Source organism: Monodelphis domestica, chromosome 5 (genome assembly GCF_027887165.1).
Source record: "Monodelphis domestica isolate mMonDom1 chromosome 5, mMonDom1.pri, whole genome shotgun sequence".
Classification (NCBI taxonomy): Eukaryota; Metazoa; Chordata; class Mammalia; order Didelphimorphia; family Didelphidae; genus Monodelphis; species Monodelphis domestica.
Window position 1 is genome coordinate 287371374 of NC_077231.1, and position 19887 is coordinate 287391260.

Genomic DNA, 19887 nt, shown 5'->3' on the forward strand with positions numbered 1-19887 from the left:
ACAGAAAAAGAAAAAAGAAATTACAATTGGCAGCTTCTATAGAGGCAATGAACAAAGAGAAAATGAAACAGAGGAAGATCTAGGAACACTAAGCAAAAACACAGAAACTCCAGAGAATTGGACACAGGCTTTGGAAGAACTCAAAATACAATTCAAAACACAATTAAGAGAAACTGAAGACTACTGGGAAAAGAACTTAAAAAGCAAGATAAGTCATCTGGAAACAGGGGCACTTGAACTACAATGAGAAAATAGTGTCTTGAAAGCCAAAATTAATCAGCTTGAAAACGAGGCAAAGGAGACGAAAGATGAGGCAAAGAAGATGAAAGATGACCTCCAAACAAAATCAGATCAGAAGGAGAAGGATGACCAAAAAGCCAGGGATGAAATTCAGTGTTTAAAAACTAGAATACAACAATTAGAAGCAAGCAACTTCACAAGGCAACAGGAAACTATAAAACAAAATCAAAAGAATGAAAAAAATTGAGAAAAAATATGATACACCTCATCCACAAAACAGAAGATTTAGAAAACAGGTCAAAGAGAGACAACTTAAGAATCATTGCCCTACCAGAAGACCATGACAAAAGAAAAAGCCTAGATATCATTCTACAGGGAATTATTCAAGAAAACTGCCCAAACATTCTAGACGAAGAGAGAAACATGGAGACTGAAAGAATCCACAGATCACCTCCTGTACTTAATCCCCCAACTGACAACTCAGGAATGTTATAGCCAAATTCAAGAACTACCAGACTAAGGAAAAATATTACAAGATGCTAAGAAGAAGTCATTCAGATACCATGAAATTACAGTTATGATAACACAAGATCTGGCTGCATCTACATTGCAGGAATGAAAGGCATGGACTATGATGCTCCGGAAAGTAAGGGAACTAGGTCTACAACCAAGAATCAACTACCCAGGAAAACTGACTATATTTTTACAGGGGAAAGTATAGTCATTTTAATAAAATAGAAGAATTCCAAGCATTTGTAAAGAAAAGGCCAGACCTGAACAGAAAATCTGATGCCAAACACAGAACTCAAGAGAATCATCAAAAGGTAATTAAGAACGGGGGAAAAAACAAAAACAAAAAGAAAAATTTTAAGGGACTCAATAAGTTAAAATGATATGTATCCCTACAAGAAAAGAGGATATTGGTAACTCTTAAAAATTGTTATCACCTGGGTAGCTAGAAGAATTATATTTAGAGGTACAGTAACAAACTGTATAGGAAATGCCAAAACATAAATATGTATATAGATATATGTATATGTAAAATATATATATATATATGCATATATATACACATATAAAACTAGACTTTAAAAAAGGTTAATACTAAGAGAAATGGGAAAAGAAACAAAATTGGGTAAATTTATATGTCATAAAGAAGTGCATGGCGGGAATGGGGGAGAACACTAATACACTGGAAGGGTAAAGAGGTTGGAGAAGGGATATACTCAATTCTAATGTGCATTGAAATTGACTCAAAGAGGGAAGAAAAACCAAATCCATTGGGGCAGAGAATTTATTTGCACCCTATAGAGAAGTAGGAGGGTAACAAATGGAGGTGAGAAGGGAAACAATACAAAGGACGGAGAGGGTAAAGGAGTAGTTTAAAAATATTTTCAAGAAAATAAGAGGGGAATAAGAAGGGTGGGTGGTAGAAAGGGAAGTAAAATTGTGGTGGGAATTGGAGGGACTGATTAAAAACAAAACACTGGTGTAGAGGGAAATAGTGAAAGAAGAAAGGGAAGGACTAGGAGTGGAGATCAAAATGCTGGAGAATACTCAGCTGGTAATCATCATTCTGAATGTGAATGGAATGAACTTGCCCATAAAATGGAAGCAAATAGCAGAGTGGATTAGAAACCAAAATCCTACAATATGCTGTCTACAAGAAACACACACGAGGAAGGTAAACACACCTAGGGTAAAAGTAAGTGGATGGAGCCAAATCTATTGGGCATCAACTGATAAAAAGAAGGCAGAAATCGCAATCATGATATCTAACAAAGGCAAAATAAAAATAGATCTAGTCAAAACAGATAGGGAAGGTAATTACATCCTGATAAAAGGCAGTATAGACAATGAAGAAATATCAGTACTCAACATGTATGCACCAAATGGCATAGCATCCAAATTTCTAAAGGAGAAACTAGTGGAGCTCAAGAATGAAATAGATAGAAAAACTATACTAGTGGGAGACCTGAACCTTCTTATATCAGAGCTAGATAAATCAAACCAAAAAATAAGAAAGTGGTAAGAGAAATGAATGAAATCTTAGAAAAAATAGAGTTAGTAGATATGTGGAGAAAAATAAATAGGGACAAAAAGGAATACACCTTCTTTTCAGCAGCACATGGTACATTCATAAAGACTGACCGTGTATTAGGGCATAAAAACATTGAAAACAAGTGCAAAAGAGCAGAAATAAAAATGCAACCTTTTCAGATCACAATACAATGGAAATAATAATTAGTAAGTATACATGGAGAGGCAAATCAAAAATTAATTGGAAATTAAATAACATGATTCTCCAAAATCAGATAAGGAACAAATCATAGAAACAATAATTTCATTGAAGAAAATGACAATGATGAGACATCCTTTCAAAATCTATGGGATGCAGCCAAAGCAGTACTCAGGCGGAAATTTATATCCTTGAGTTCATATATTAACAAATTAGGGAAGGCAGAGGTCAATGATTTGGGCATGCAAATTAAAAAACTATAAATTGAACAAATTAAAAATCCTCAGCTAAATTAGGGATCCTAAAAAATCAAAGGAGAAATTAATAAAATCGAATGTCAAAGAACTATTGATTTAATAAATAAGACGAGAAGCTGGTACTTTGAAAAAACAAAATAGAGAAAGTACTGGTCAATCTAATAAAAAAATGAAAGAAGAAACCCAAATCAACAGTATCAAAGATGAAAGGGGAGACCTCACTTCTAATGAAGAGGAAATTAAGGCAATCATTAAAAGTTATTAATCCCAATTATATGGCAATCTAGGTGATATGGATGAATATTTACAAAAACATAAATTGCCCAGATTAGCAGAAGAAGAAATGAAATATCTAAACAATCCCATATCAGAAAAAGAAATTGAACAAGCCTTAAAAGAACTCCCTAAGAAAAACTTCCCAGGACCAGATGGATTCACAAATGAATTCTATCAAACATTCAAAAAACAATTAATCCCAATATTATACAAACTATTCGACAGAATAAGCAAAGAAGGAGTTCTACCAAATTCTTTTCATAACACAAATATGTTACTGATTCCAAAGCCAGGCAGGTCAAAAACAGAGAAAGAAAACTATAGACCAATCTTCTTAATGAACAGAGATGCAAAAATCTTAAATAGAACACTAGCAAAAATACTCCAGCAAGTGATCATGAGGGTTATTCATTATGTCCAGGTGGGATTTATACCAGGAATGCAAGGATGGTTCAATATTAGAAAAACCATCCACATCATTGACCATATTAACAAGCAAACTGACAAAAATCACATGATCATTTCAATAGATGCAGAAAAAGCCTTTGACAAAATACAACACTCATTCTCAGTGAAAACTCTAGAAATCATAGGAATAGAAGGACCTTTCCTAAAAATAATAAACAGCATATATCTAAAACCATCAGCCAACATCATCTGCAATGGGGATAATCTAGAAACCTTCCCAATAAGATCAGGAGTGAAATAAGGATGCCCATTATCACCTCTATTATTTAACATTGTACTAGAAACATTAGCAGTAGCAATTAGAGAAGAAAAAGAAATTGAAGTTATTAAAATAGGCAATGATGAGACCAAGCTATCACTCTTTGCAGATGATATGATGGGCTACTTAAAGAATACTAGAGAATCAACTAAAAAGCTAGTAGAATAATCAACAAATTTAGCAAAGTTGCAGGATACAAAATAAATCCACATAAGTCATCAGCATTTCTATACATTTCCAACATATCTCAGCAGCAAGAATCATAAAGAGAAATTCCATTTAAAATCACCCTAGACAATGTAAAATACTTAGGAATCTATGTGCCAAGACAAACACAGGAACTATATGAACACAACTACAAAACACTCTCCACACAATTAAAATTAGATCTAAACAATTGGGAAAACATTGATTGCTCATGGGTAGGATGAGCTAACAATAAAAATGACAATCCTACCCAAATTATTTACTTATTTAGTGACATACCCATGGAACTACCAAAAAACTTTTTTTTACTGAATTAGAAAAAGCCATAACAAAGTTCATTTGGAAGACCAAATGATCAAGAATATCAGGGGAAATAATGAAAAAAAATGTGAAGGAAGGTGGCCTTGTAGTCCTAGATCTTGTACAAGAATATTCATAGCTGCACTCTTTGTGGTGGCAAAAAATTGGAAAATGAGGGGATGCCCTTCAATTGGGGAGTGGCTGAACAAATTGTGGTATATGTTGGTGATGTTGTGCTCAAAGGAATGATAAAGTGGAGGGATTCCATGTGAACTGGAATGACCTCCAGGAATTGATCAAGAGCGAAAGGAGCAGAACCAGGAGAACATTGTACACAGAGACTGATACACTGTGGTACAATCGAAGGTAATGGACTTCTCCATTAGTGGCAATGCAGTGATCCTGAACAACTCCGAGGGATCTATGAGAAAGAACACTATCCACATCCAGAGGAAAAACTGTGGGAGCAGAAACACTGAAGAAAAACAACTGATTGATTACATTTGGGAATGCAGACTCTAAATGATCATTCTAGTGCAAACATCAACAACATGGAAATAGGTTCTGATCAAGGACACATATAAAGTGCAGTGGAATTGCTTGTTAGCTACAGGAAGGGGGAGGGAGGGAAACCATATGATTCTTGTAACTATGGAGAAGAGAGAAATTATAAGAAAATGTATGGGAAGGACAGAAAATGGAAATGGGTCATCTGTCAGTCAAATGAAGATTCCATTTGGAATGTGACCGGGAAAAACAGTTTGGAGCCAAGCCAATGGTGACTGTTTGGAAGGTCTTTGGCTTGTTGGCTGATCTGAAGGAGGAAGATGGTTGTTTATCTCTGGGACTTGTGATAATCAAGTTGGAGGTGACCTGGCTGATTTGAAGGAAGAAGAAAGACAGTAGTCCTCATATATTTCTCTGATTCTGTTTCATGCTAGTGACTGAATTGCCATTTCTCTCAATGTCCTTCAACATAAGACTCACTGTAGAGAATAGGGATATCCTACCCCTCTTACCTTATCCTCCACCTTTGTCCTGCCTTCCCCAAATAAACCCCTTGTTTGACAAAGAAGATTAAGAGCTGTTTCATTGAAACCTCACAACTCACACTGAGTGACTTGAGGGAGACTGAAGAAGGGGGGAGGGGAGGCTGAAAGGCTTCTGAAGAGGGAGGTACAAAGGGAGGAGGTTAGGCAAAAGAAAGATAACTATCTGATCCATTAGTTATCTAGTATCCATCAAATATACCCTCAAATATCATCTATTATATAACCAAGGAATAATGTTCTAAATTGACTAAATAAAATAATAAAAAAAAAGAATTGGAATGTTTCTGCAGCTAGATAATGCAAGGATTAAAGAAGTGGACCTAGAGTCAAAAAAGACCTGAATTCAAATCAACTCTCAGATACTTCCTGGCTGAGGGACTCAAGGCAAGATTTTTTTTTATTCTGCCTTCTTCAGTTTCCCCATCTATAAATGGTGATAATTGTAGCACCTATCTCCCAAAGTTATTGTGAAGATCAAATGAAATAATTGTAAAGGACTTATCTCACAGTGCCTGGTACACACTTGATAGGCACTTGATAAATACTAATTTCTTTTATTCTGCTATTTCCTTCACCTCAACTTTTGGTTATACTTTCCCCTTAAGTAGTCTTTTTAAACCTTTGCTTTCTGTCTTAGAATTTATACTAAGTATTGGTTCTAAGGCAGAAGAGCAGTAAGGGCTAGGCAATTGGGTTTAAGTAACTTTCCCAGGGTCACATAAGTAGGAAGTTTTTAAAATAAAATTTGAACCCAGGACCTCTCATCTATAGGCCTGGCTTTCAATCCAAAGAGCCACCTAGCTGCCAACCTCCCATCTCCAAGTAGTTTTTGAATCATCTCAAACAAGTGAAAAGAAGCCCTGCCATTTATAGGATGTCTGAAATCAGGGTGAGAAAGGCATAATTACCAGCTTTGAGGTGTTCAGTCTGTTCTGATAGGACGGATACCTTATGCTGTATTTCACCTCTGAGTTTCTTCTGAAATGTCTGATTATGGGCTGCCAGTTCTGAAAATGTTTTCAGTTTGGAAAGATACTTTTCTGGAGGATGAGATGATATCTGTCCCAACTGGGTATCATCAGAGCCTTCTAAGCCCACAGTGAACACAGTTACACCCTCACGCCGAAGGTCAAGTGCTGCTTCAGAGACGTTATCTTCTGATGGTCTATGAGCAACCAGAATGGCTATCTGGGGGACCCCCTGCATCCTCCGGCTGCCTTTCTGGACGCTGAAGACTTCCTTCCTGACCTTTGTCATGGCAGCTCCAGTGTAGGCTCTCCCAGCTTTGGGAGACAGCTTCTGAATCTCTTGCAGAACCTCCGACTTGTTGGTCCCTGTGCTCAGGGAATGTATCACCTTTGTCTCATCGGTGTAGGTCACCAGACCAATCCTCATACAGTTCTCTTTCACATCAAAAGAAGACACACTCTCTTCTAGGAATCCTTTAAGATGTTCCAAGTTTTCCTGGGTGCCGTTGACATATTCGTCCAGGAGGAATACGACATCAGCCACAGAAGTACCGTGACAAACTTGGGAGGAGGAAAAGAAAGAGGAGATCATTCACTTGAGGTTATCTTACAGTTTCACATTAAAATCTCTCACTATTTAGTTCTGCATCTTTATTTTACATAAAAGGCCTCAAACAAACACAGCCAATGGAGGGGACAGAAGCAAACAGTGTAAAGAATTTTGCCCTCTAACATTAAGACTTAGATTTCTTTTCCTTCTCTCCTAATATTAATGAATGCTGAACAGCTTTTTTGGGAGGTTGTCATCAAAGTACTCATTGGCATCACCAAGAAATGATCAACAGGTACTCTCATTCAACTGGATTTACCCAGAACTAGTGAAAGATGCCTCTAAGTTGTTTTTCCTTTGGAAATATCCATTTAGAACAATGACTTTATCCCTTCCATTTCTCCCCATGCACCTACTTATAAAGTGCTTACAAATAGAGTCAGCTTTCAATTATTCATCCCAATGATGGAGGGTAGAGGGGATCAATAAAAATCAGAGAAGCAAGGGACCCACAAATATGTACTTCTGAGATATCTGGATTTCTTTGGTGACATTTGCCATCTCAACTACTCAGAAGAAGCAAGATAAAGGATGTCTGTCAAGATACACACACAGACACACACACACACAATTGAAAAACAAGATTAACTAGTTATATGGTAGGGAAATGATAGCTCTTCCTCATACTCTATTAGCATTCTCACTATGATGAGAACTCAAGGAAGGACCCCAACATGTTGGTGGAGCTCTTGTGGGGAAAACTTATGGGAGAGCATGGCCAAGAGTTGCACAGGATTGGTAGGCATAGATGGGCTATGATCTCCATCAATGGAAGGAATATCATTTCAAAGAGATCACAACTCTCCAAGTACATGAGTAACTGTGTCCTACTTAAGATATTAAAATTATACATCAACACATTAGAAGCACCATGCTTCTGAATATTAAGGAGTCTGTTCATAGCAGCATTGATTAAGAACTAGGAGGGACCCTTTGAAGTCATCTGGTTCAATTCCTTCTTTGATGGATGTGGAAACTGAGTCCCAGAAAGGAGAGTGGAGGGGATAGGGGAAAGAAAGAGGGAAACCTTGCCTTCTTCCACATCAGCATCATCTGCTCCTGCCTTATACTTTGCCACCTCCTTTATGATGCTGGTCATATTTGTAGAAAATGTGCCCACATCTCTCACTGTTCTAAGGTTGTAATGAAACTGAGCCGTGGCCATCGTTTTTAGATTTTCTTCTGAAGCATTTTGCATCCCCAATGTGATGATTTTCACCCCGTCTCTCTGCAAAGCCTTTGCTGGTCCTTCCACATCATCCTCAGAGTGGGCTGAAGTCAAGACTACCAGAACCTGTGGGAACTGATTCTTGTCTCTTCCATTCATTGGGCCTGAGAAGTAGGTCTTGTGGACCTTCTCAAGAGCATTGCCTATTCGCAAAGATCCCCCCATGTAGGTGAAGTTCCTCTTGAGGTGGTTCAATATGGCGTTCTTGGTCATGAAGGGGCTCAGCAGGAACTCCTGGTGTAGATCATCGCTATACTGAGCAAGGGCAATACGGAATTTTCTGGCCTCCACTGGAAGACTGTTGATCGTTTTGCTTATAAAGGTTCTCACAAAGGGGAAGGACTTGCTCCCCACATGGTCAGAGCTATCCACCAGGAACACAACATCAGCAAACTCAGGACCTGTAGAAAAAGAAATTAGAAAATACCCATCAAACCACGAATTACTGTTATTTTGGTACCATCAAAATGTGTGAAGAGACTAATTCCCTTTTCTATCTTGACTTCCTTTTCAGACACTGAGTAGGAAGTGAGAGCAATGCCTTGAAATTAATTAATGACTTTTACAAAGGAAAACAGGGGCACTGAGGGCCATCTTGGTGCAAAAGAAAGATATTTGGGCTTGGAGCCAGGAGACCTAGGAGACTAGGATATTCTGGCTTTCATATTTCCTGGCTATGTGATCATATGTTGTTTTCGGTCACATCCAGCTCTTTGAAACCCTTTTGGGGGTTTTCTTGGCAAATCATTCCAGCAAGAATCTTTGCCATTTCAAAAAAAAGAAAGAATCTTTGCCATTTCCTTCTCCATTTATTTAACAGATAAGGAAATGGAATAGATTAGATATATAGATCAGACATAGACAGAAGTAGAGTTAAGTGACTTGCCCAAGATCCCAAAGGGTAGTATTTGGGGTTGAATTTGAACTCAGGTCCTCCTGACTCCAACAGGGCCACCACCTAGCTGCCATGACCATTGACAAGTCACTTAACTTGTCTGAGCCCAAGTTTTTCTCCCCTGCAAAATGTGAATTCTCTTCTCTGTCCCATGGAGTTGTGAGGAAAACATTTTGTGACCCTACTATTTAAAAGTGATTTTTTAAAAAGCTATGGGTTAAGTCTTTTAATCATCTCATTTGTATGAGGCTAATTTCTTTGTTATGATTAATAAAAAGGCAGATCTTAGATGGAGCATACACAGTGAGATTTCAGTGGAGAATGTCTGGTGTCTATTTCTTTTTAATAGAGCCCCAGATCATTGTTACGCTGGACACCCCAGGCAAGGATGCTGATGGGACTTCAAACTGGATGGAGCTTCACTTTAACACGAATTCTAAAGCCTGGCATGTAGCCTTTCATTTCTATCTTCTTTTAGACAGATATGGCTGCTTTGCATGACTGCCCAGGTCTATCTAACCTATATTAAACGGCTTGCCTTCGAAAGGCAACAGAAGGAGAGAGACAATTTAGAACTCAGTTTTTTAAAAAAGTTAAGAATTGTTTTTACGTGTCACTGAAAAATTTAAAATACAAAAATTTAAACAGCTATTACAGGGTGATTCGACAACATTTGAATGGTTAACACACCAAGTCTTTTGCTTAGCAGCTCAATGTTCTCCAACTGGTAAAGGCAGTGCCTTGAAAGTCCTAAGCAGATGGGCTGCCTTTAACACTTCTCTTTTTTTTTTTACATAACAATCCTACAACCTGTTTACATTATGTTCAGATGAATGTTTACATGCTGTTAATGTTCATGGGAGTCAACGTTAACAGTCAGTCATTTATTATTCTGACAGAAATATAGCTGGAAGGGATTTTAGAGGTCAACCAGCCCTTAAAGATGAAGAAACTGAGACTCAGGCATGGAAGAGTCAAGATTTGAACTCAGGTCTTCGAATTCTTAGTCCATTGTTTCTTCCATTGCATCACCAGATAAAGAAGAAGAAAAAAGAATATGCCACAATTCTCAGAGGATAAAAATTGGAAGCAGCTATGTTGCCCATTGTTCAGAACACTGGACTTCAAGTCAGGAAGAGCTGGATTCCAATCCACCATTGTGACCCTAGGCAAATGTTGTACCTCACTCAGCCTCAGTTTACTCATCTGTAAAATGAGGATAATAAAAAAAAAAACCTTCACTCAGAGTTGTCAGAATTGATTGAAACAATATTTATAATGTGCTTTATTAACTTTAAAATGGGGGCAGTTTGGTGGCACAATAGCTACAGTGTTGCACTTGGAGTCAAGAAGACCTGAGTTTAAATCCAGCCTTAGATGCTTATTAGCTGCGTGGCCCTGGGCAAGTCACTTCATCCTGCTTGCTTCAGTTTTGTCATCTGGAAAATGAGCTGGAGAAAGAAATGACAAACCACTCCAGTATCTTTGCCAAGAAAACCCCAAATGACCGAACAACAATAATCTCCACAACCTGGATTCACTTTTCAGTAAGAATTTTTTGGTGTTTCATTTTTTTTTAAACCTTTTTCATGTGACAGCATAGGTAGGGTACAAGCCTTAAGCTAGATGATCACAAAGGTCCCTTCCAGTTCTAAAGAATATTATCTTTTGCTCTTTAGTCATTTTAAAGTCATGCCCAACTCTTCGTAGGAAATGATTATTTTAAGGATTCTCATGAAAAAAGAAAAAATAGTTCAATCCTTCTGTCCCTCTCTGCCTAGAAACTTTAAACCCAGTTTCAGTTTTGTCTCATGAATCATTTCTCTCTCTCGAGCATTCCGATAAAAGCGTATTGCATAAAATGTTTACTTCCTTGACCAAGATGTTATTTATCACGTCCTCTAAATTTAATTTCAGTTGATTTGAGATTTATTTGACAACCAATATCAGAGGGAAACCATCAGTAAAAGAGAACAAATAATAAAGGTTTGCATGACTGGTCCAGTAGGCTCTCCATGAGGGACCGTTACCTGGATTATGCTTAAGGCACAGGTACAACCACTGATAAATTCTAGAGAGATTAACTGGGAAAGGGGCGAAATCAATCCCTTCCAACACTCCCCCAGTCTAAACCGGGGCAGTTGCTGGGCATTTAGTAAAAACAAATCCCAGGCAGAGATAAAGTATTTCCAAGCTCTATAGGCCAGCAGAATGGCCTAATGCTGACAGAGAGAACTTTCATACAAAATTCCCAGAAGGCTTCACAGGGGTCTTATCTGAGAGTAAAAACACAGCCTTTGCCTGGCTCTCAGATCAGGGTCAGATACCAGCTGGTTCAGCATCTGATATCAGCAGGTCAGGTACAAGGAATATTAAGGAATAGATAAAACGAAACTGACAACTCCTCCCCCCTCCCCCCCCCACACACCCAATCCGGAAACTCTCTGGATTCCGTCCATTTTTATAAGATCAAAGACAAAAACAAACATGACTTTACCGGCATCCTGGTTCACAGACACTCTGGCACAAGCTATGATGAGGAGGAAAAACAGGAGCATGTTCTTGGTGTGAGATCAGCACCGCACACTTTATTTCTGAAAAGCCTAAAATAAATACATAACAAAATGAGCCAAATCACCACGATTGCCTCACTAGCCCAGTCTTACTAGGCAGCCTGGAATTTACAAATCACCTTCCTAGGTCTCAGGATTAAATTTGATCTGACCTTCCCCTCAATATATATGTGCCAAAATATATATCATGGGAGGGCATCCTGCAATTTTCTAGGCATCTTCTTAAACCCCAGGACCAAATTAAATCTGATCCCCTCATGATATATGTGACAAAATCATTGCACGTTTGAGTTAGACATGAAGGCGTCTTTTTCTTCTTTAAAAAAAAAAAAGACTTTATAAAAGAAAAAAGCATAAGTTTTAATTTAAAAAAAATTTTAAATAGAATTTATTCCCAGGTATCTCCACCTCTCCCTTCCCTCCCCATTCCACAGAAGCATAAGCATGTTAAAAACTCAGAAACAGAGATGGCAAGGAGACAGCTGAGTATCTTTGAAAATTATTAGGGGATGATCTTGAATTTTTGGTTGAAATTAACCTGTTAGCTCTGGTTTTCAAGGCAGTTTAAGGAGGGAAAGCAAAACACAGACCAAACTTCTGACTGATCACGATATTTTATATAGACTGGGAATAGACCACTGAAATATGTATATTAAATAATGGGCAACTGCTTGACTACAGGGGCCGAGGGGATATGATTGGGGATGGAGACTCTAAATCAACATCCTAGCGCTATGCTAACAACGTGGAAATGGGTTTGGAACAAGGACACACGTGATACCCAGTGGAATTGTGGGTCGGCTATCGTTGGCTATGGGAGGGGTGGCAGGAGGGGAGGGAGGAAAAGAAAATGATTTTTGCATTCAATGAACAATGTTTGAAATTGACCAAATAAAATAATGTTTAAATTTGAAAAAAATAATGGGTATAAGCTATAAATATAACAAAGAAACAGTTTAATTTAGTTTAAGGGAAGGGAATTGGGATGATCTATCTAAAAAACCCCAAACCTAGTTTTTTACCCACTCTAATATTTTCCTGCCTACAAATCCACTTCCTACAACTATTAAATTAGCCCCCCCCTTTAGTTAATATAAAATTGGGGAGGACTTGAAGGAAGTCTCACTGACAGTGTCATCTTGAAGTCCTGAGCAGCTCTGTTGGAAAACACTCTCAGTTCAGCAGGATTCACAGGGACAAGCTGGATCACAGGATAGAGAGTATCTAGCTATGTAGGTCCACCCTAGAAAGACTAGACTCAGATTCAGCTCTTGGCTGCTTAACTGTTTCTCCCTGAGCAGGAACTGTCTGCATCCTCTTCAGAGTTATAGAATCTTCCTTCTGTCTTGCAAAATTTGTAGCAAGGAGCTAATCCCTATATCCTCATAACACCCCTACGGTAGTATGTTCTGTTTTCTACCTTTTTTAAAACTCTTATCTTTTGTCCTAGAATCAATCCAAGGCAAAAGAGTGGTTAAGAGCTAGCCAATTGGGGTAAAGGGACTTGCCCAAGATAGCACAGCTTAGAAGTATCTGAGGGAAGATTTGAATCCAGGATCTCTCATCTAGACCTGGCTCTCTATTCACTGAACCACCTAGTTGCCCCCCTTTCTGCTTTTGCCATGAGGGGAAGAGTTGGCCAAGGAGATGAAAGGGCCAAGAGATGTCTTTTTGAAGAAGTTAGACAGCATGAGCTAAATAATAGAAAGTAAAGAGACCAAAAGATAGTTTAAACAATCAAACAAAAAACCTGTAATGGCTTTAACACCAAGTTATTCCCTAGCCCTCAAGGCTCAGAGGAATAGCTGTGCTTTTATCCTAGATGTCTTTCATAAAATGAGTTTAAAGGAGAAGCCTATCTGAACTCAGCCTCAGAATTCAGTATACTTAAATGAATAAATGACTAAGATTATTTTTATTAATATATATTTATTATTATGTTATATATTATGTATAATATATATTAATATAATAAACAATAATTTATTATTTATTATTAATGACTAAGAATTCACTGAGAAAGGAAGCAAATAAACATTTATTAAGGGCCTACTATGTGCCAGGCACTGGGATACATATTTGTATTTCTTTAAAATATTTCTTTATTTTTCTTCTTTATTTCTTTAAAATTTAAAATATAATTTAAAATATGTTCTAAATTGTTTTAACAGTAGTTAGGGATAAGTAACTAATTTTAATTTATATTAAAAGTCTATTTGTAGATGCTAGCACAAATGATGAAGAATTATGGATACATCAGTGCTCTTGATAATATATTCCCATAAAACAAAAAGATGACAGTTAAATTGTGGACCGTCCTTTACCTGGTCCCCGTTCTCTAGGCTCTGATGAAATAATTCTCCAAGAGCTAACCATTGGAAATATGAATCTGTAAAGCAACACTAAATGTCATCATAAAGAACAAAACCAACATTGGGGAGGGAGGGAGGGAGGGAATGCCTTCTAAAATGGGCTTTTCTCAACTGATTCAAACCAGCTAAAACAATTTTGATTGATTCTAACTAACTCAAATTGATTTCAACTAGTTTTGATTTGTTCATAACCAGTTCCAACAAGTTTCGAATACATGATTTGGTTTTCGTCGGTTCAGACAGGTATTGACCAATTTCAAATAGCTCTGAATTACTCCCAAACTCGTTTGGATCAGTTTCAACCGACCCTTCTTGGTTCTGCTTGACTTATGGTGGTTAATGCTTTTTGGACAGCCTAAATAAGTTCTTGGTTAATCTAAGCAAGAGCAGAACACAAATATGGGAGGCAGGAGAGCTGGGTAACTTCCATTAAGTGAACCAACTGTTTACTGTTGAGACTGAAAAGCATGAGGGGTTTTTAGTCCCTAGAACAGGACTGGTGGGTCGAATTTAATGATCTACTATCCAGGTTTTTTAATCACTATAAAGTATGTCTAATGATCACAATGATTATTGATGTATCCTAAAAATAAATATTTTAATTATAAAAATGTAAATGAATGTTCATTTGCCAGTGCAATAAAGAGGACTATTAGAGAGAACAGATTGTCATAAAATCAAACAAAAATCTATAAGGGGAGATAGCTCTTAAAGGCCATTCTTTGTTTTCACAGCCATAATTCATGTTTTTATTTGTATTTTTATTAAACCCTTACCTTCTGTCTTAGAATGGATACTGAGTATTGGTTCCAAGGCAGAAGAGTGCTAAGGGCTAGGTAGTTGAGGTTAAGCAGCTTGTCTGGGGAGGGGGAGTCACACAGTTAGGAAGTTGAGCTTAGATTTGAACCCAGGACCTCCTGTCTCTAAGCCTAGCTCTCTATCCACTGAGCTACCTTAGTGCCCCCACAGCCATAATTCAAAAGTTTATACTGAAAAGGGAGATCTACTTGAAGCACATACATATTTTTATACATAATTTAGAGTAACGGTAGCCTAGTGTTTTGAACACTGGATGTGAAGCCAGAAGGACTTGGGTTCAAATCCCACCTCAGACTCTTCCTAGTTGCGTGACACTGGGAAACTCATCTCATCTCTAGGTCACAGTTTGTTCATCTATAAACTGAGAAGGTCCTATTAAGTGGCCTCTATGGTCTGTGCAGCTATAAACCTACACTTTTATGAATGTGGAAATTCCAAGGATGCAAAAATCTAAGTGAGGAATTCACATACAACAGGATGAAGGCTGGTATTAGAGTCAGACAGCTTGGGGTTGCTCCATTACTCCTGCTCCATTACTATGATGCAGGAGTTGGGAAGACCAGAGTTCAAATCTCCCCTTGGACACTCAAGACCTGTATGACCTTAGGCCAGTCACTTCACTTTTCTACGCCTCAGTTTTGCCTCCAAAATGGGGCTCATAATAGCACCCCATTCTCGGATTGTTATAAGGATCAAATGAGATAATATTTTTAAAGCTTTTAGCGCAGTGCCTGACACAGGTTATTCAGTTGTTTTTCAATCACATCCAATTCTCTGTGACTTCAGTTGGGATTTTCCTGGCATAGAATCTGGAGTAGTTTGCCATTTCCTTCTCTAGCTCATTTAACAGGTAAGGAAACTGAGGTAAACAGGGTTAAGTGACTTGTCTAGGGTAACACAGTTAGTACATATCTGAGACCTGATCTGGACTCAAGAAGATGTCACATGGTAGGTAAACACTTCTCCCTTTCATTTCCTTAGTATGTGTCATTTTGACAAATCAGTCAAAGCCCAGTATCATATATTATTATTATTATAGTTAATTTATTTGATCTTAAAACAACAACTCTGAGAAGAAGCAGGTACTATGACTATCCTCATTTTACAAGTGAGGAAACTGAGGCATTAAGTGACTTGCCCAGGGTCTCACATCTAGGAAGTATATGAAGCCAAGTTTGAACTTTAGTGACTTCTCCCTGAAACAGAAAGACCCATTTCTTTGACACCAGAATTGTTCTGGTGATGCTAGATGGCCACAATATCAGTGACTATTATGCTGTCCGAGGAATTAAAGTGGAGGATTACACAAAGGGGGAATATTAAGGACACATAGCAAATAGGAACAGGCTGAAACACACAACCAGCAAAGAATTAATCAGGAACAGGGTTCAGCATGTCATCAAAGAAATGTATGAGAAAGGGAATATGAGTACTTCCCAGAGTGATAAGAGGGAAGGATACATGATGGAAGGCTCATGAGGTCCATTGGTATTCTCATCTTGTCAGAACAGTCCAAGAAGACACTGAGTGGATGGTGACTGATGAGAAGATGGAGATAAGAAGCTCACAGGATAGGGGTACAAGGCTGGGTTGTCATCTTTTAGTGGAAAGGCATTCTCAGACTAACAAGACCCCAAATCCATTGGAGTACAAGCACAGCAAAATAACCAGTTCCACTTTGGTCATATTAGTTCCCTTCCCAGGCTCTGGCAGATTCGAAGAGGATAGATGTCCAAACGGTCACTGCTTTAGTTTGCCTCTCCTCAGCACTTAGCACAGTTCCTGGGACACAGCAGACTCTTAGACTATCTGTAGATGGCGCAGATATGGTCCATCTTTTAGGAATGCAGGTCTTTACACATAGTAGGTGCTTATAAAATGTTTGGCGAGCCAAAGATCAACGACACTCAAGCATCTATTTTTTTTTAAAACCTGATAATTTGAGAACATGAGGGGAAATTCAATGAGGTATGTATTTCATGTAATTGAAATTAAAAATTCATGTACCCATTAATCTTAATATAGTAACAGTGGAGCTAATTGCTGCTCATTTTAGGATCATGCTTTCGAAGGTAGGGTGTTTTTTTTTTTATGAATTGTCATTTGCAGCACTCCATTCACTCCAAGTTGGGCGAGCCAATGATAATAAATCTTTTCTTGATGCAAACAGCTATAAAATCGTTTTTTATTTGAATCATTATAAACTGTGTCTGCCCAGAAGGCTGGTTGTTTCTATTTAAAACACACACATACACAGAGATGCAAAATTGGCCCCATCTCTGAGTCCTTGGCCTCTTACCCAGCATTTTTAGAACTCGTACAACAGTTCCCTTGAGGCTAGCAAGCCACGGTGGGATTAAAAAGGTTTCTGCCTTGAGAAGTTCCATTGCCAAATCCTGCTTTGGAAGGATATCAGGGGCACAAAACAGGATACAGAGAGCTTTCAGTGGATTGGGTGCAATTAATTCACACATGGACCACATGAAGCCTTAAAAATAGCAGAGAAAGGGGAAGGAATTAGACTCAAGGGAATCCCTGGTTTGAGTTTTACTTCTTACCCTTACTAGTGTAGTGACCTTGGACATTTAACTCTCTGGGCATTTGTCAAATGGAGCAGATCCAATATCCCTATCTTCTAAGCCAGTGTAAGGAAGACACGTTGGAAGTATTACAGAACTATACAAATGGGAGCTCTCCTACTCCCAAGAACTAATGTTACTTTTAATGCAAAATCTTAATTCATTCCTGGGATCACTGCAGACAGTTGTAATATATTATTGGACCAAGGTTTTTTATCCGATATTTTTGTTCGGTTTTCTTTGTCAAGGAAAGGCTGGGGTTAGGTGGGAAGTTGCTTCCAGGTAAGGATACAAAATATCAAGAAAGCATTCTTCTCAAGCCACAGAAACACTGCTTTGGTGGTAATTTTTATTGAACGTGGTAAAAAAGGTGCAAGTACCAGCTTTGTCGTTTAGCTGTGTGACCTTGGACAAGTCATTTCATCTCTTTTAGCCTCGGTCTTCTCAAATGTAAAATAGAGTGATGATGATGATGGCATTTCTAGAGTGCTTTAAGGTTTCCCAATTTTCTTTATAAACATGATTTCATCCTTACAATACCCCCCCCCCCGGGTGGTAGGTGGTAATATTAGCCCCATTTTACAGATGAGAAAATTGGAGACAGACAGAAGCAAGAGTTGTTATGAGGTTCAAATGGGATCATGTGAATGCCCCTAAAGGGCTATACAAATTTGGAGGTATTAAAGTCCCCATTTAACACTATTAATTGTCCTTGAGGGATTTTTGTGTAGTCATTTTTTTCCCAGTAATATCTGGTTCTTCATGACCCCTTGGGGTTTCCTTGGCAAAGATACTGGAGTGGTTTGTCATTTCTTTCTCCAAGGAATACATGGCAGCAAAAACCTGCCACTCCTAAGCAGCTATATGAGGTCATTCACCCCACCTCTTCCCAGCCAGAAGCTTGGACTGTTCCCCAGAATCACTTGGGGTTCTAACAGGTAAGCCTTGGGGTCTTAGCTTGTCCACATCCATGCCTTTACTTTACTTCTTTTCTTTCTCTCCTAACCATGCTTTACTTGAGAACCAGCCCTCTCCATCTGCTTTCCAGCTTCCCTTTATGTCTTCTCCCAGAACAGCATTGGCAAGAAGAACTTGGCAGGCATGCAGAACATATATATGGGAGCGGCTCCATTCCCCCTCTTTCCCAGCACCCAATGACATTTTTTGCACACTCCACTCCACCCAACTCTGTCCAGATGCTCAAAGCAAGCACTTTCTCCCTCAGCTCTCTCTAGTAAGGGGGGGGGGAGCTCATGGATAGTTTGAATCTGCCCTCTGAGGACTTAAATTCCAATAAGGTTTGCCAATGCTGTCCTAGAATGTAAGCTCTTTGAAGGCAGGGTCTGGCTTGCTTCTATTTGCATAGCACAGGATTACTCTTTTTTTGTTTGAATCATTTTGCATTTTATTCACACATTAATCACAGAAATTAAAAGTTAGAAGAGATCTCCATCACCATTCAGTACAACCAACACCTACCAAAGGAAGCTCTGGAATAAAATAGCCAACAATTGCTCTCCAGCCTTAGAAGATCCCAAGGAGGATCAGTGTGCTATTTGTCCAGGAGAATCTAAATGAGCCTCATTGATTCTGGTTCTGCCCTATGGCACACCAAACAGAATGAGTCTAATCGCTTTTCCATGACTGTCCCATAAATAGAGCTATCATGATCCTCCTAAGCTATCAGTCAGCATGCAGTCAGTGCTTAATGCTTGTTCAATTTGTCTGTGTGCATACCCATAATTGGTCACCAAGAGACTGATATGGGAGTATGAGGGACTCTGAACAAAGCCACGGTTTTGGTGCTCTCAGACACACTTTGAGATCAATTGGGTAGAGTCTTAGAAAATTGTCATCTTGGACAGCAGATAGGCTTTAACAAAAAGGCTCTTATTGCTGTGGATGATTCCTCCTATTGCCAAAATTCTTGAGAACAAAGATGGTACCGTGAAAACACATTACTTTTTTTTTTAATAAAAACCCTTACCTTCCATCTTGGAGTCAATGCTGTGTATTGGCTCCAAGGCAGAAGAGTGGTAAGGGCTAGGCAATGGGGGTCAAGTGACTTGCCCAGGGTCACTCAGCTAGGAAGTGTCTGAGGCCAGATTTGAACCTAGGACCTCCCGTCTCTAGGCCTGGCTCTCAATCCACTGAGCTACCCAGCTGCCCCCGAAAACACATTACTTAAGAGTCATAGAACCCAAGCTTGAGTACTGACTCTGCTATATACCACCTGTACAACCTTTAGACAGCCATTTAGCCTCCTTTGACCTCAGTTTCCCCATATGTAAAACTGAAGGTGTTTGGCTAGATCACTAACCCCTGAGGCTCCTTCTAGCTTTAAATCTGTGATCTTGTGCCTCTGCAATCTTGGATCTCTATGTTCTAGATGCCTTATTCATAACAGGGAATTAATACATTTTTACTCACTGAATGAATGAATCCATTCTCACTTGGTTTTGGAAGATGACCACTCCACTTCCACTGCTGTCCTCCCAAGTGGGAGGTACCAAGAATAATTATAAAACAGAGATGTCCAGGAAAC

General features: G+C 38.6%; 1 protein-coding gene across 1 annotated transcript in view; it reads right to left on the minus strand.

The window, feature by feature from the left end:
- COL6A6 (collagen type VI alpha 6 chain) overlaps window positions 1-19887 on the minus strand; it is a 157307-nt gene that overhangs the window by 110863 nt on the left and 26557 nt on the right. Inside the window, exons 2-4 of the mRNA XM_056800677.1 lie at window positions 11497-11602; window positions 7909-8505; window positions 6207-6827 (exon numbers count right to left, since the gene is read on the minus strand). Of these exons, the coding sequence (XP_056656655.1) occupies window positions 6207-6827; window positions 7909-8505; window positions 11497-11557 (1279 nt within the window). The 5' untranslated portion in view covers window positions 11558-11602. The remainder of the gene's footprint in view (window positions 1-6206; window positions 6828-7908; window positions 8506-11496; window positions 11603-19887) is intronic.